At 31.6% G+C, this 15,337-nt stretch overlaps 2 protein-coding genes across 2 annotated transcripts; one reads left to right on the forward strand and one right to left on the reverse strand.

Moving 5' to 3' along the window:
- Window positions 1-469: 469 nt before the first annotated feature.
- Window positions 470-7,580, forward strand: LOC146900424 (uncharacterized). The gene is made up of 10 exons (XM_085738395.1): window positions 470-732; window positions 1,287-1,352; window positions 1,715-1,898; window positions 2,371-2,567; window positions 2,688-2,738; window positions 3,658-3,749; window positions 3,884-3,948; window positions 5,644-5,732; window positions 6,835-6,939; window positions 7,049-7,580. The coding sequence occupies exons 1-10, from the start codon at window positions 517-519 to the stop codon at window positions 7,184-7,186; spliced, it is 1,203 nt and encodes a 400-aa protein (XP_085594521.1). The 5' UTR covers window positions 470-516; the 3' UTR covers window positions 7,187-7,580.
- A 566-nt stretch (window positions 7,581-8,146) lies between these two features.
- Window positions 8,147-10,154, reverse strand: LOC146900425 (isoflavone reductase homolog). The gene is made up of 4 exons (XM_085738396.1): window positions 9,789-10,154; window positions 9,003-9,243; window positions 8,668-8,871; window positions 8,147-8,526 (listed from the first exon to the last, which is right to left on the reverse strand). The coding sequence occupies exons 1-4, from the start codon at window positions 10,116-10,118 to the stop codon at window positions 8,363-8,365; spliced, it is 939 nt and encodes a 312-aa protein (XP_085594522.1). The 5' UTR covers window positions 10,119-10,154; the 3' UTR covers window positions 8,147-8,362.
- Window positions 10,155-15,337: the final 5,183 nt, after the last annotated feature.

A 15,337-nucleotide genomic window follows, 5' to 3' on the forward strand; every position in this document is an offset into this window, starting at 1 on the left:
ACTTGATCACATATATCCATAAATGTTTCTCAACGAGAAAATAAATGAAGATTAAAAATGAGAGATGAAAAATATGTTTTTGATAAATTTAATATGAACAATGACAATTTTGTTATCATTATTAAATTTAAATATAATTAGATCAGATATATTTAAGATACCATTAAAAAAAATATTTATCGTTATTGAAAGTAGATTCAGGAGTTGATTCAATCGTAAGGTCGTGAGTTCAATTTCCGCTATCAATGAAATAACATTTTTACATTTTTGATGGAGAGAGACCTAAATGGAGAGAATCTCAACTCTCTTCGGACAGGTCACACGTGGAATTGCTAAAAAAATAAAATAAAGATGCCACGCTTGGAACTCACCTCAACTTTTTCTTTTTCTTTTTCTTTAATATAAAAAAACATTTATTTATTTATTTATTTAAAACATAAAAACATAAACCCTCCCTATACGAGGGTTTAACCATTTCCCTCTTGATTTTCTTCCCTTTTCCATTCCATTCCAACGATGAAGAGATACATGACTCTAGCAAATTCCGTCAAAACCCTTTTCCAAACTGTTCAATCATCATCCCTTCAACTCCGTTCCAATTTCCATAATAAGAACTTCTATTATGGAAGTTTCAGGTACATTTCCTCTGCTCCAACCACCCATGGCGAAGAAGCTTCTGTTGATAATCGCGTTCCAGCTACAATCATTACCGGTTTTCTCGGCTCCGGAAAGGTGCTACTTTATTTTATTTTTTGTTATTAGAAAAATAACTTATACATAAGTAGGAAGCACTTGTATGATAAGTGCTTAATTAAATTTTGTGTTTCCAAACAAGGCCCTAATAGTTTATAACTTAAGGTTTATGACTCCAATCTCGAATATAAGCAACACAACTTCTATGATTGATGGTCTTCGTCAATATACAAGAAAATGTTGACTAACTTCACATTATTTGATGATATCATTCTTTAAATACCATCAATTAATTTAGAATTTGTTTTCCAGTAATCATTTTATTTACATGCAACAAGTTCTAATGGAGGGAAGTTTGGGAAATCAAATTCGTTTTTGATCGTATAAAGAAAATTAAATGAAATTAACTAGTAATTATAGTAGATTTAGTAATTTTTTCTAATATTCAAGACCGGAAAAATTCTATAAGTTCTAAATTTATCGAATGTTATATTTTTTATTGGATATTTTTAGTTGTTTTTTTAAAAGTTGTATTAGAGTACTGCTTAGCGAGGCTCTTATTTTGGTTTATAATTGACTTTTCTGTACTGCAGACCACTCTTCTGAATCATATTCTCACATCCCAACATGGCAAGCGGATAGCTGTCATTGAAAATGAGGTATCAAATCTGTTCTACACTCAATAACTGTGGGTTAGGTTTATTTAACCGACAGCCTTTTATTTCAGTAACTAACAAATTTTGAATTGGTATTGGGAACAGTCTGTTGATAATACTATGTTAGCAAAATATTTTTGAGTTTTGACAAGCTTCAACCTATGAAAACAAACCATCGGTATCTTTTTCCTGTGATATTGACTCGACTAAGCTAAAAATTGTTACTTGTGTATGATACCCTGCTCGAGGTATTGTGTTCATTGTAAACAAGGGAATGATTTGAGTGTGTGGAGTGTTTTTGAGGATGTGTTTTTAATAATATGGGTTTACAGTAATTTATGATATTATCTGGCTGTTGTATGTAGTTTGGTGAGGTTGATATTGATGGATCACTGGTTGCTAGTCATTCTTCTGTGAATGGTGAAGACATTATCATGGTCAATAATGGCTGCCTATGCTGCACTGTGCGAGGAGATCTAGTTAAAATGCTGTTGGAGTTGGTTAGGAAGAAAAGAGACAAATTTGATCACATTGTTATTGAAACGACAGGTTTGTAAGTTTCTCTCGTTGTTCAAGGATTTTGTGCTTTGTGTACTGGGGGATTGAGTTGTCAGAGAGTAAATATTTACTTGCAAGTTGAAACTAACTGACCAAATTGTGAAGTTACTAATATTTTGCCTGAAATTCACTTTGTTTGGGACTTCGATCATAGGTGAACAAAAGTAAAATAAAAAATTATTCAATGAAAAGGGATTTATATAAAATTAAGTTTTTGCAAAACACTTGGTTTTAATTATTGACCTTATCTAATTCTAAATGGTTCAATTTTATTTCTGATCATGTGTTGCTTAAAAATCTTTAGGGAGTGTCCCTTCATGGTTCTCCAACTTTTTTTGGAAGCTTTAGTCTTTCTCATGCATTTTTAAATGATGGATTGCATGATTGAAATTTATCTGTTCCGATATTTAAAACAATCGAATAAAACATTATTTTAATGTCTACATTCTTAACTGTTTTGCAGGTCTTGCAAAACCAGCCCCTGTTATTGAAACTTTTTTCAGCGATGAACTAGTTTCTGAGTATGTTAAACTGGATGGGGTTGTGACTTTAGTTGACTGCAAGCATGCCATGCAACATTTGAATGAGGTGAAACCAAGATTTGTGGTCAATGAGGCAGTTGAACAAGTTGCATATGCTGACCGAATTATTTTGAACAAGGCAAGCTTCTGGCTTTAAGATTGTGTGATATTTCTCTGTGTACTTTAACTTTGTTTCTCTTGTGGATTTTGATTATTATTACTTGCTTTTGATTTTGATTATTATTACTTGCTTTTGCAGATAGATTTGGTTACTGAATCTGAGTTAAAGATATTGACCAAGAAAATAAAGGTGTGTTTCAGTTACTTGTGGATATGCAGACATTATTTTTCTTAATCTAACTAGGAAGGTAATAGAATTATATGCTGAAAAAAAGATGAAATGTACAAATATGAAACCGGGTTCATGAAATGAACATGTGTTCATGAGTTTCGACACAAATTCACACGAGTTTTGACTCAAATTTCATAGAGTTCACCATGACCAAAATAACTCCATATCAGTTATTTCCTGAGTAGTGTAATTCAGAACATAATTTACCAGAGAAGCGCAGATTGCAAAAATTCACCTCCATGGAGCAAGTCATAGATGCTATCTTGACTTGCTAAAGGGAAATTTTACCTCCCAAGTATGCAGCATTGTTTAAATGGTGGAATGGCATGGCCGATTTTTACAACCCCCACATCCCTTTTTCAAGTTGCCAATCGCATCATTAAATTTTACTCAAATTATGTTCCGAATTTTACTACCAATGTAAAAAAAAACCCTTCCGTATTCTAAGACTGCCTTTCAATTGGTCAATGATCAAGGATTAATAGTTTTATGGCTCATATTACGTATTCCAAAACTTTGTTTTCACGGTGATTAATATTAGTTCTCTCCTGTAGATCTTCCAATATGAGTATAATAGTTCTGTTGTTTTGGACTGCATTATAATTCTTGTTTTTTGGCAGAAGGTATTAAACATCTAAGAAATGTTAATCTGTCATCATAGATATAGCTATTTCATGTTTTATTATGACATGATAACTGTATGTACATGTGTATATTGGGGAGATGGTGAGATAAATTTGAATTATTTTTTATGAAATGCATTAGATTATTGCCTGTATATTGTTTATTATATCAACTTCTATAGAGTTGTATATGAATGCTTCCCTAGAAATCATGCTTAAAGATATTTCTTTTTAATTCATGGAATTGTTGTCAGCATATCAATGGAATGGCACAAATTAAGCAAGCTAAATTTGGATCTGTTGACATAGACTTTGTTCTTGGTGTGGGAGGATATGATATTCAGAGGTAAGAGGTATATTTACTTTTTTAGCATCTATTAAAGTACTACTATACATACAGATCATAATGCATAGTTACCTTTCCGTCTGTATTTGCTGCAAATTCATCTTCATTTTAATCAAACTGACTTGATATTGCAGAATCGAAGCTGAGGTAGAAGGAGAATGTCCCTCTACAGCAAGCCACCCAGATGACTGTGGACATGGTACTCCCTTAGAACCTTGTTGTCACTTTCTTAATTACTTATTATTAACCTTTCTTGTTATAGTTGACTGCAGTATGAGGTGAATGATGTTCAAATAGAAATTTGTTGTTAACGGATCATGTGGATTTGATTAAATTTCTTTTATCACGACAAAATAAATTTTGCCATTGCATTATGCCAGATGCTTCTCTTCTTAAAATACTAAAGTAGGAGCAGTAGAGAATGAACTGGATGTCTTCCATATAGAAATCTAGTCTTGTAATGCACATTACCGTTTAATAATCATAACTACTTGTTGAATTTGTGAGATTTAAGGTAAAAGGAAGAGAGAATAATAAAAGCTCTGAATATTATTGATAATGACTAACTAGTAGCGTGATACAAAAGACTCAATATTAATCCCTATTTATAGGGATACACAGACTCGATCCTAAATTAAGAACAAATCAAAATAATAATAAGGGAGGACGGTAGCTCACTGGGTTGAGCTAAGGGGTTAACGGTCCATGATTTGAATCCTGGCAAGGGAGAAAATACAAACATAACAATTAACATACTGACATTTTCCATTTAAAAAAATATCAGAATAATAATAATAATAATAATAATAATAATAATAATAATAATAATAATAATAATGATAATAATAATAATAATAATAATAATATAAAATTTGATCCTAAGACTCCCCCTCAAGCTGAAGCTTACTAAAGCTTGTTATAAATATACCCTGGAAAAGATAAAACGTAACAACTGTGACAATGGTCTGAGGTACATGATTCAGATAAATCTTCAATCTTCTTCTAGCATCACCACCACTCGCTCCCAAAGAATCAAGAACGCCAATTTGGGAACAAACGAATGCACAAAAATTTAACCATCTAGTAGAAGCAACTACTCAAAGCTTAATCACTTAACAGAAGGAAACGTTCTCAACAATGAGAAAAACCAAACTGCAATGATATTAGGCCTGTGCTCACTCCAGAAAATGAGGCCTTAATTGAAAGGTGCACCACATCAAACCAAAAACCAAAATGATATTGGGTCCGAAGCACATACTTGATGGTGTCACAACTCACAACTTCAAACAAACAGAGAAAAGGTGTTAGGACTGGTACACAAGTTATTGGCCGTTAATGCATCATGAGACTAAGGGCCCAAAGATATGGAGGGTTTATACTCGCAGGGCAAAGTCAGCTAAAGGGGAGTGATAGTGTCACCTGAGCTGGCTGCTTCTGGAAGGAGGGGATAATCATTTCTGTTAAGTCAGTTGTAATAAAAGGGATAGTGAGTCCAGTAATCTGGGTCTCATGGAATATCCCTAAGTTTGTTAGAATAGAGAGCACACACTCTGTAGGGGCTGAATCCTGTGGCAGTCAGTAGCAATACCATTTTCCTCTGTAAATCCCTTATTTTCCATCAATAATACTGAAGCTTCGTCTCAATTTTTTTTCTTTATTTCTTATAGTTGTGTTTGAATCTTTGGTTCCTAACAGCTCAATCTTTCGGAGGCCTATGTTTTATTTTATTTGATTTCTTTGGTTGAAAAGCACATCTGTGCCTAAAATTTTGAAATAATAACAAACTCTGTGCGACTTGACTTGATTAATAGTTTAATACACTATGTTTCCAGAGTATTTTTTTTATATTTTTTTGTGATTATGCATGACTTCGTTGTTCTGAATGTATCTACAGAACACAAAGGGCATCATCATGATCACGTGCATGATTCTGCTGTCTCTAGTGTCAGCATTGTTGCGGAGGGAACTCTTGATCGTGATGAGGTAATTGCAATAATTTGTTTTTTTAGAGGTATACATAACTTTTTCCCTTCTGACCATTTACAAAATATTGTCTTACATCACAAGATTGCTTTTCAAGATTTGACACAATGTTTCAACATTCACATCGATGGTTTTTTGTTGATGGCTTTGTTTGGTTGCTCTTGTTTATCCATCTTTTTTCACCTAATCAACCCTATTTTGATTTATATATTGAGAAACTAATCCTTGGTCCTCAATCAATCATGATGACCAAGTTAACAGGAATTCCACACTCTTATTGGATTTCTAAATGGTTTTGTTAATGGTAACAATGTGTAGTATAAATTATGGTGCTATGCATTTGCTTGTGGAATACAGGTTTTTTAATCGTTCTTATTCTTTTCTGCATCTGATTTAGCATAATCATCCACATAAGTTACATACAATGCAAATGCGTGTCGTTCTGGTGTCATAGAAACCAAGGCTTTAAGAATGCATAGTTTTTTAGTAATACAAATTGTTTTCTTAACTTCCAACCCAATAAAGTCATCTTGTTTGACATAATAACTCGTAAAGCAGTAATTAAAAGTTTAATGACTGTGCATTGACTTTTCAGGTATTTTAAATAGACATCCATTCTCATTTCTCCATGAAGTCACAAATATGTATGTTGTATGAGTAGGTGCATGTGTAAAATATTTTATATCATTAACCTTGGCGCAACTGGTAAAATTGTTGTCATGTGACCGTAAGGTCACGGGTTCAAGTCCTGGAAACAACCTCTTGTGTAAAAACAGGGTAAGGCTGCGTACAATACACCAAATGGTGGGACCCCTTCCCGGACCCTGCATATGCGGGAGCTTCAGTGCACCGGGTTGCCCTTTTATTATTGCTGGGCATGGTCATTATGTTAATCAGTGATTTTTTTCTGGCTAGTGCTAATCATGTTTCTCCCTTACTTTCACGGTGGGACCCCTTCCCGGACCCTGCATATGCGGGAGCTTCAGTGCACTGGGTTGCCCTTTTATTATTGCTGGGCATGGTCATTATGTTAATCGGTGATTTTTTTCTGGCTAGTGCTAATCATGTTTCTCCCTTACTTTCACATTAAATGGTGGTTAAGGTTGAAGATTGGCTTGAGAGATTGGTTGAAGAAAAGGGAGAGGACCTATACAGAATGAAAGGTGTCTTGGCAGTGGATGGTTCCGAACAACGATATGTGTTTCAGGTTCTCTTCTACAACACTGTCATTCTTCCATTCTATTGCCTATTTGTAATTTCAAACCTTTTGAATTCGAATTTGCTCACGTTATTACCCTATTTATTACTACTTTCAGGGGGTGCATTCCATGTTGGATGACAGCCCAGGAAAAACATGGCAACCCAACGAAAAGAAGATAAATAAGCTTGTGTTCATTGGAAGGAATTTGGATGAAACTGCCCTCAGAAAAGGCTTCAAAGGCTGTTTAGTCTAGTATTTAAAATGCAGGGAGTTTCTTTTCCCACACCCACAGTCACCGCCCGAAGTATACTTCAGAAGAAAACAGATTTTTTTTTCCCTTTCGAACTACTTCCGGAACCTGTGTTTTTAGAAAACATGAGGGGAAGAAACTCCCTAGAATGTGTATTCTCAAATTTTCAGGTAAGCATACTGTAGCACAATCCGGAAATGTGGTTGTTACTAGATTGTAGTATTAATATTATCATCATTCCATGCTTAGGTCGTGCATAGAAAAAGTAATTTAAATCAGTATACTAGATGTCAGAACGAAATTGTTGTTACAGTGTGTTAAATGTGTATAGTTACCAGTTATTGATATGTTTGATGGTGTAATAGTAGAAAATAAAAAGGGTCATGCTAACTTGTTATTTGTTAGGACAAAAGAAAATAAGTGATTAGTGTCATGTTGAAAAAAAAAAAAAAATCAATTTTTAAAATTTGAGTGTTGAATGCACCATTCATAAGATAAAATTCTTTTTTTTTTTAACCTTTTAATATGTTGAATGCACCATTCCTAGATAAAAAAAATATATTAACATGGAAAGATTGACCAAAAGCTTGTTTGGTAACACGGATTAGGAACCATTTTATCCCATCAAAATGAATTTTGAATGTGATAATATGGAAGCTACAAATTGACATGGTGATGAAACGTATGTTCACGAGCATTTCAAACGTGAAAGCAAACACATGCCAAGAAGTCTTTTCTTTGTAGTGGGGAGCTATTTTTATTTTACTTCTTTTGGTCTTAACCTATCAATTCTCGGGGAAAGGGGGTTTTAGTGTATGTTTGGTATCACAATAGGTTTGTCAGAATCACGATGATCCACTGCGATTATGACATATCCATTGTAATTCAAACAAGGCTTAGTAATATGATATCTAGCCGGAAGTTAAGTAAAGTCAGATCATGGGTAAAGAACACCACATAAAATTTGAAATTTGAAATTATATTCCAAATTATAACTGCGTGTCTGCAATTTTGAGAAAAATTGAAAACAAAAAAAAAATTACATTGACATTTAATATCTGAAATATCCAGTTTATTCCCAATTGAACTAAAAGCACAAAATCTCTTAAAGGTAAGGTAATTTTAACCAACCAACATGTCTGTGTTTGAACCACTACCTCACGTGGAAGTATTTCATTTTTACACATAAATTTTTAGGTACTCATCCATGCGTGTGTAATTCACCTCAGGGTAAAGCTTGGATGCTTCTTCTCCATCTTCCCCTATTTCAAAGTTTGTCAAACAACCCTCATAGAAAATATGATAGAAGTGTCCAATTGCTACTTGAAGTTTATATTCCAATCCTGCAAATCAATTTCACATAAAACCATAAATCACTTACACTAACTGCTTATAACAATAACGTTACTTTCCTAATACATGTAAGGTGCATAACTTTGTCTATACAAATACAATTAAAGCAATTAATTTACTGAATGTGTTACCTTTCAATGTTGTAAGGAAGCCCTCAGGAGGAATGTATGTCTTCTCCAGCTCTTTTCCAATAAGTTTCTCCCAAATTCCAATAAGCTCTCCTTGGGAGAGAATGTTTTCTTGTGGTCTAAGGTATAATGTTTTGTTTAAGGTTCGAGGATCATCTATTGTCTTGATTGTATATGTTGCAACATCATATTCATCAAGAAAAATAGCTGCAATCAAATATACACGTTCAAGAATATATCATTATTGATATAAAATAAAAATGTATTTACTTAACAAATTCGAATACGAACACACAAACTTTTATTTTTTTGTAAAAGTTTTGAACTTATAAAGGTACCTTTATGTTTTCCATCTCCAAAGAGATGAACCTTGTCTCTAGGAGGCACAAAAGAACCCATCTGAGAGAGGCTTCCAGCAAAGTATCCAGCAAAGAGGTTAGCAGAGATGTAAGTGAAAGGAATGTTAGCTTCTTCTATTGCTTTCCTTACAGCCATTTTGTCATCAAATGTTACCCTTCCTGGCTCCAATGCATGTCCCATTCTTGCTGGGTCTAGGCCAAATTCCGAAGGCAAGAAACGCTAGTGTAGAAAAAACAAACGAGTTTTATGATATTATTTTAGTATCCATGTATGTAATTATGTCAAATTGGAAAAAGAGGAAGCTAACCAATCATGTAATGGGGTCATTAGATATTAGATATGCAACGGTATTCACATATTGGGCACCCAAATTTTTAACATTAAACAACTAAAAATTCCAATATAAATGTCTTTCACTTATAAACATTTGTTCAAGTCTCATATCTTAATCTCATCAATTACATCACATCACATAACTATGAATGACATTGTTTGTTGCAAAATAATTAATGACAATATATAGTTCAGGATCTTGCTAATTGATCAGCATTTTCCTTTCTCAAATGAATTATATACAGATTGTGATCGATTTGGTCTATATGGTTCAGGATCAATGTCGAAATTAATTTTTTTTACATAACTACACAACAAACAAAGACAATATATACTATCATATATTTACAAAGACTAAAAACAAACAAATTTTTAATGAGACTAAAAGATTAAGAAATTAAGATAGGAAAAAAGTCCAAGAAATTAATTACCTTAATATTACCAGCTTCTTTGATGGCATCAACAAGTTTAAGTTGCAAGCCAATACTATGACTCCTAATATGAACACCAGATATAGCACTGATGACAACATCAACCTTCTTGATAGCATCAACAAGACTCTTATGATCTGAAAAAGATGCCTCAACAATATGAGCACCTTGTTTCTTGAATGAAAGAAGCCTTTGAATCTTCTCAATTTGAAGTCCCAACTCTGGCCTTTGAATCACATAGGTTTCATGTCCTTGTTCTAAACTTGCCTTCACTATTCTTCTTCCTATGTATCCTGTTCCTCCCACTACTAGAACCTTGCTCTTTTCCATTTTCTCTCTTTTTCTTCTGTGCTTCAAATGTTTTGTTTTGGGTCTTTGGTTTGGACTGGCCTTTTATTTATTTGTGAACTTGATTAGTTGCCACTCTTAATATCCATTATTTAATTAATCTAAGGCTTAAACGCACTTTTCACCCCTAACTTTGCATAAGTTGCAATTTTGGCCCCCTATTAAAAAAATGGCAAAAGTGACCAATGTTTAGGGAAATATGCTCTTTTGACCCTCTAACATAAGGGAAATATGCTTTTTGACCCCTTATCTTTAGAAAAAGTTGCAATTATGACCCCTTTTTTGGGACACGTGGCCTCTGCTCAGCAGTTTTTGGATGAAGGGGGCCAAAAATGCTATTTTTTTAATAGGGGGCCAAAATTACAACTTATGCAAAGTTAGGGGGTGAAAAGTGTGTTTAAGCCTATAATAATATAGTATAAGAAAGAAATAAGTGGTTGGTGTGCACGAATAATAGAGTATAGTATAAGATGTTTTTATATGGATTATTATTATTTTAAGGGGGTGGAGGTAGCTGGGTAGGTGGAGATGTCAAAATGAGTTTGGTCTCTTAGTACATCCGTAAGTTGCGTTTGATTCTACCTTAGTTGACTGAGTGAGGTAGCCAATTTTGAACTGAAAAAACAACTAAATTTTTCTCTATATTATATCGGCATAATATAGAAATTAAACTTTTTTTTTGGTCAAACAATTTAAGCAATAGAATGGCACATAGAAATTAAACTTTTAATATTATATATATATATATCCCCTCATTTTTTTTAATATTATACTGTAGTTATAATAATTTACTATACTGATACGAATAATATTGACTAATGATTTTTTTTGAGTGATTATTGACTAATGATTTGTATATCAACAATTTAAATATTTTGCATAAAAATAAATTTAAATATTATTATGAAAAAAACAATTGAAAGATATTTAAATTATTTAGATGAGAGAGTGGTTGATTAAGAGAGAGATAGACACAATGTCACCCAAGATCAATGTCGCCCAAGTGCCACCTTCTCATAAAAGTGTCACATTTGCACTTTTTATTGGTTTCAAAATAATTGTCAGTTTAAATATCAATAGTAAATTACATTTTCATACCCTCAAAAATGCTTGAATTACACTCTCCTCTTATGTCAAAATATACACTCTCATCCTCTCTTATTCAAAACATATTAGAAAACTTTTCATTCCTCTCTCTTAAGAGAAACTTGAATTACATTATCCTCCTCTCTTACGTTACAATCTTCACTTTACTCCCTCAATATTTTTTTATTTCTAATAATCGAGCAAAAAAATATAACACACTTTGAAAAAAAATAGTATTGCGTGTTTATTTTAATATCATCAAAATTTAAATACATATTTTTCGCTATTTTTTTATTCATGATTTCATTAACATGTAGTTTTAAACTCTATTATAAAATATGAAATAACCCAAAATAAAATTAAAATATGTGAAAAATTACTAAAGACAACATTTAAATTTAATTATCATTGACATTTAAATTAGAAAGAAATGAATTTATTTTTCTTAAATGGTGGTTCAAAATTAGTATATATCATAAAAATATTTATTTATGTTAAAATAGATTAAAACGTAGTGTATATTTAATTATTAAGGGAGGGAGTTGTAATTCAAGCATCTTATAAGAGACGGGAGTATAAATTTTACTTTTCAAAAGAGGAGAGTGTATATTTAACATAAGAGGGGACGGAAGTGTAATTCAAGCTTCTCTTAGGGGAGGGGAGTGTAATTTACTCAAATATCAATGTAACATTTCTCATTTTTTTTTCTACCTACTAATATATCATTATTCGTTAAAGGAGATTTAAGAAGGAGATCCCAAGTTCCATCTTCGAAAACTAACGATTTATATATTTTTTATCAAGGAAAAAAATGAACTGTACAAATTTTACATTTAGTACTCCATTTGTCTCATAATAATCGTCACTTTTGTATTTCTTCTCTATCTCAAAATAATTATCATATCAATGTAATTTTTTTTTCCCACTAATATACCGTTCTATATTGAATTTCACTCATTTTACTACTCTACTAACCAGGTACAAAGCCATGCACAACTATGGGGTAGCTTTGGCTACCAAATTTGTTTTTGTTTTATTCCATAAATAAGTATAGTTTATATTTAGCAAGCACAAGTATGATATATTTAGCTACTTCAAATAAGTTTATTTGTCATAAATTAGTTAAAACAATAACGTAAAAAAGTTATCATTTATTTGATAGATTTATTTCGTCTTATTTTAACACTTTTGATTTCTTTAGCTACAAAATCTTGCAAATAAATTATTTGTTAAGTTAAAAAAGACATTGCTAAACATTTTAATATAATAAAGTCAATTATAGATGAATTTGGCCATTTAAAATTAAATGTCAATTTTTATTTTCTTAGTGTTGCTTTAATTTAACTTTTTAAATGGCCAAATTCAAAATAATTGACTTTATTAAATTTTTTTTTTCGACAGAAGACTTTATTAAATTTTTAAATTTTTCCATAATTGACTAAGAAAATAAAAATTGACAAAAACTATATCATTTGTTTTTTTTTCTACAGAATTTTGGTCCCCGTCTCATTTTTGGGTCACTTTTCATGAAGTGATATATTCATTTATGAAGTTGTAGCGCTTCTTCGACAAATTTTTGCCGACAAATATATTCAGTTTTGCCTAATAAGTGTTGATACGTCATGAATGAACTTGTCACATCATAATTATACAACAGTGAGATGCGGGACCAAATAAATAAAAGAAGTTAAATAAAGGGATCAAAACTTCATATTTTTGAAAATAGGGGATCAAATGAGGATTTAAACCTTTTTTTAATATATTAACATTTTATGTTTGGCCGCTCATAAATATTAATACTTATTTTATCATTAAAATCAATCCAATTATTTTCTTAAGAATTACATATAATGCGACAATTAAATTGAGAGAGTTCTTGACCATTTTTTTTTTTTTGTGAGAGAGTATGACATGAGAAAGAAGTAGTGATTTATTACGTTATACACATGCATGGATCGCTCTTAAGTCACAATACCTCATGAAAGCACAATCGATTCGTCAATGTCCCAAATAAATTATGTGCCAAAAAATAGAAAATAACTTTATCAATTTGACTTTATCACTTATAGATGTTTACACTATATTTGCTCAATAATGATGAATATAATATTCCATTTATAATATGGAAGAGTCAATAATTCATTCACTCTTTCATGTGTAAATTGAAGTTTCAATTGTATATCCTCCGGTCATTGCAGAAAAAATTTATATCTTAGTTTCGTGAGAGTTTTTGTCGTTGCATCTATTAATTCCCTTAATTAGATATACCTTCGAAACGAAATATTGGTGCTACATATTATATTGTAAAAAGCTTCCTATCTAAAAATCAGAGTCAATGAGGCAACCTTCCAAAGATTTCCTCCATAGCCTTTAATTTTCCCCAGGAAACTAACAAATTAAGAGTTTGCTAATCCTAATTTAAATCTGCATCTGGAAATTTCCTAGAAAAAGAGTGATCTTTAGGATCGATCCAAAAATTACACACACCCAGTTTCTTAGTGTCAATTAACAAGGTATACGAGTCAAAATTTGTAATACAGAGACATATGTAGTTTATAGTGAGAAATTAAGAAACATTGTCTTAATCGTATCATTAATGTTGTCATTAACAAAATATTATCTTAATCGTATCATTAATGTTGTCATTAAGAAACATTGTATGTACATCCATTTTATATAGCTCCAAAATTATACTCCCTCCGTTTCAAAACACATGTCCAATTTTTGCAATGTGCACTATTCACTTGACTTACTTTAACCATACTTTTTAACTAATGTATAAATACAAATATTATCATGTAAGATGTTGTTTGATTTGTCTCGACAAATATTTTCAAAATATTAAATTTTTATAATTTTTTTACTTTAGATAATTAAAGATATTAACGGTCAAAATTGTGCATTGGCATGTGTGAAGTGGTTGACTTGGACAAGTATTTTGAAACGGATGAAGTAATAAGTAGATTGAAGGTGATAAAAAGAGAAGAAATTAATTGGTTGAATTCTGTTGACTTTTTCAAAACTTTTCAAAGTGTTTGTGAAAACAGTTCAGAGTCTAAAGTAGAAACAAAATTTAGATCTGAATCTAAAACAGAGTTTATGTGCAGAGGATAAAATAAAATAAAAACAAAAAACACACAGAGAGAGAGAGAGAGAGAGAGAGAGAGAGAGAGAGAGAGGAGAGAGAGAGAGAGAGGAGAGAGAGAGAGAGAGAGAGAGAGAGAGAGAGAGAGAGGAGAGAGAGAGAGAGAGAGAGAGAGAGAGAGAGAGAGAGAAGAGAGAGAGAGAGAGAGAGAGAGAGAGAGAGAGAGAGAGAGAGAGAGAGAGAGAGAGAGAGAGAGAGAGAGAGAGAGAGAGAGAGAGAGAGAGAGAGAGAGAGAGAGAGAGAGAGAGAGAGAGAGAGAGTCACAAACCCAGAGTAGTCTAGTCCACTTACACTTTCAAATGATTTAAGAAAAACAAATACATTGTATTGTACTCTACTATATTTATATGGTACCAGAAAATAAGACATCAACAATAGTGTAAAATAGTTTTGCAATGATGTTGAATAACTCAAGTATGTATAAAATTTTTTAGAGATCAAATATGTATAATGTTACATCAATATTTTCCCTTTCTAAATACTAAAGTCTAAAATCTTTTCAAACTATATTATTATGGGTTAATTATGTTTCTAGTCCCTATAAAATAGCGACCTTGTAAGTTTAGTCCCTACTTAATTTAATAGCATTTTTAGTCCCTATAAAAAAAAATTACTTATAATTTTAGTCCCTGCTAAAACAAAGTTTGATTAATTATCCTTAAACTCTTAAATTTTTGAACGATTTTTTTGAGACAAGATTAGAACACTATGAAAGGTTCGTTTACTAAAATTTAGAATTTTCTGACATGAAATGAATTAAATATGAATTTTTTAAAACGACAAAAGTTAAAGATAAATAGTAATAAAATCTGGATGTAGAAATCAAATTTGCGATAATTTTTTGCGGACGAACTTTTAGTAATGTTCTAAACATGTCTGCAAAAAGTTATTCAAAATTTAAGAGTTTAAGCATAAATTAAACAAATTTGAATGAGTAGGGACTAATACTCAGTGCAGAAAAACAAAATTA

The sequence above is a fragment of the Medicago sativa genome, chromosome 8, assembly GCF_051527215.1.
Source record: "Medicago sativa cultivar Bolivia chromosome 8, Bolivia_mono, whole genome shotgun sequence".
Lineage (NCBI taxonomy): Eukaryota > Viridiplantae > Streptophyta > Magnoliopsida > Fabales > Fabaceae > Medicago > Medicago sativa.

Bases quoted from the DNA above. Each gene is read 5' to 3' on its own strand.
- LOC146900424 (XM_085738395.1), top strand. From the start codon at position 517: ATGAAGAGATACATGACTCTAGCAAATTCCGTCAAAACCCTTTTCCAA. The intron at 2,739-3,657 runs GTGTGTTTCAGT...AATTGTTGTCAG, and splicing joins TATTGACCAAGAAAATAAAG to CATATCAATGGAATGGCACA. The intron at 3,949-5,643 runs GTACTCCCTTAG...ATGTATCTACAG, and splicing joins CCCAGATGACTGTGGACATG to AACACAAAGGGCATCATCAT.
- LOC146900425 (XM_085738396.1), bottom strand. From the start codon at position 10,118: ATGGAAAAGAGCAAGGTTCTAGTAGTGGGAGGAACAGGATACATAGGA. The intron at 9,244-9,788 runs GTAATTAATTTC...TTTCTACACTAG, and splicing joins AAGAAGCTGGTAATATTAAG to CGTTTCTTGCCTTCGGAATT. The intron at 8,872-9,002 runs GTACCTTTATAA...ATTTGATTGCAG, and splicing joins TGGAGATGGAAAACATAAAG to CTATTTTTCTTGATGAATAT.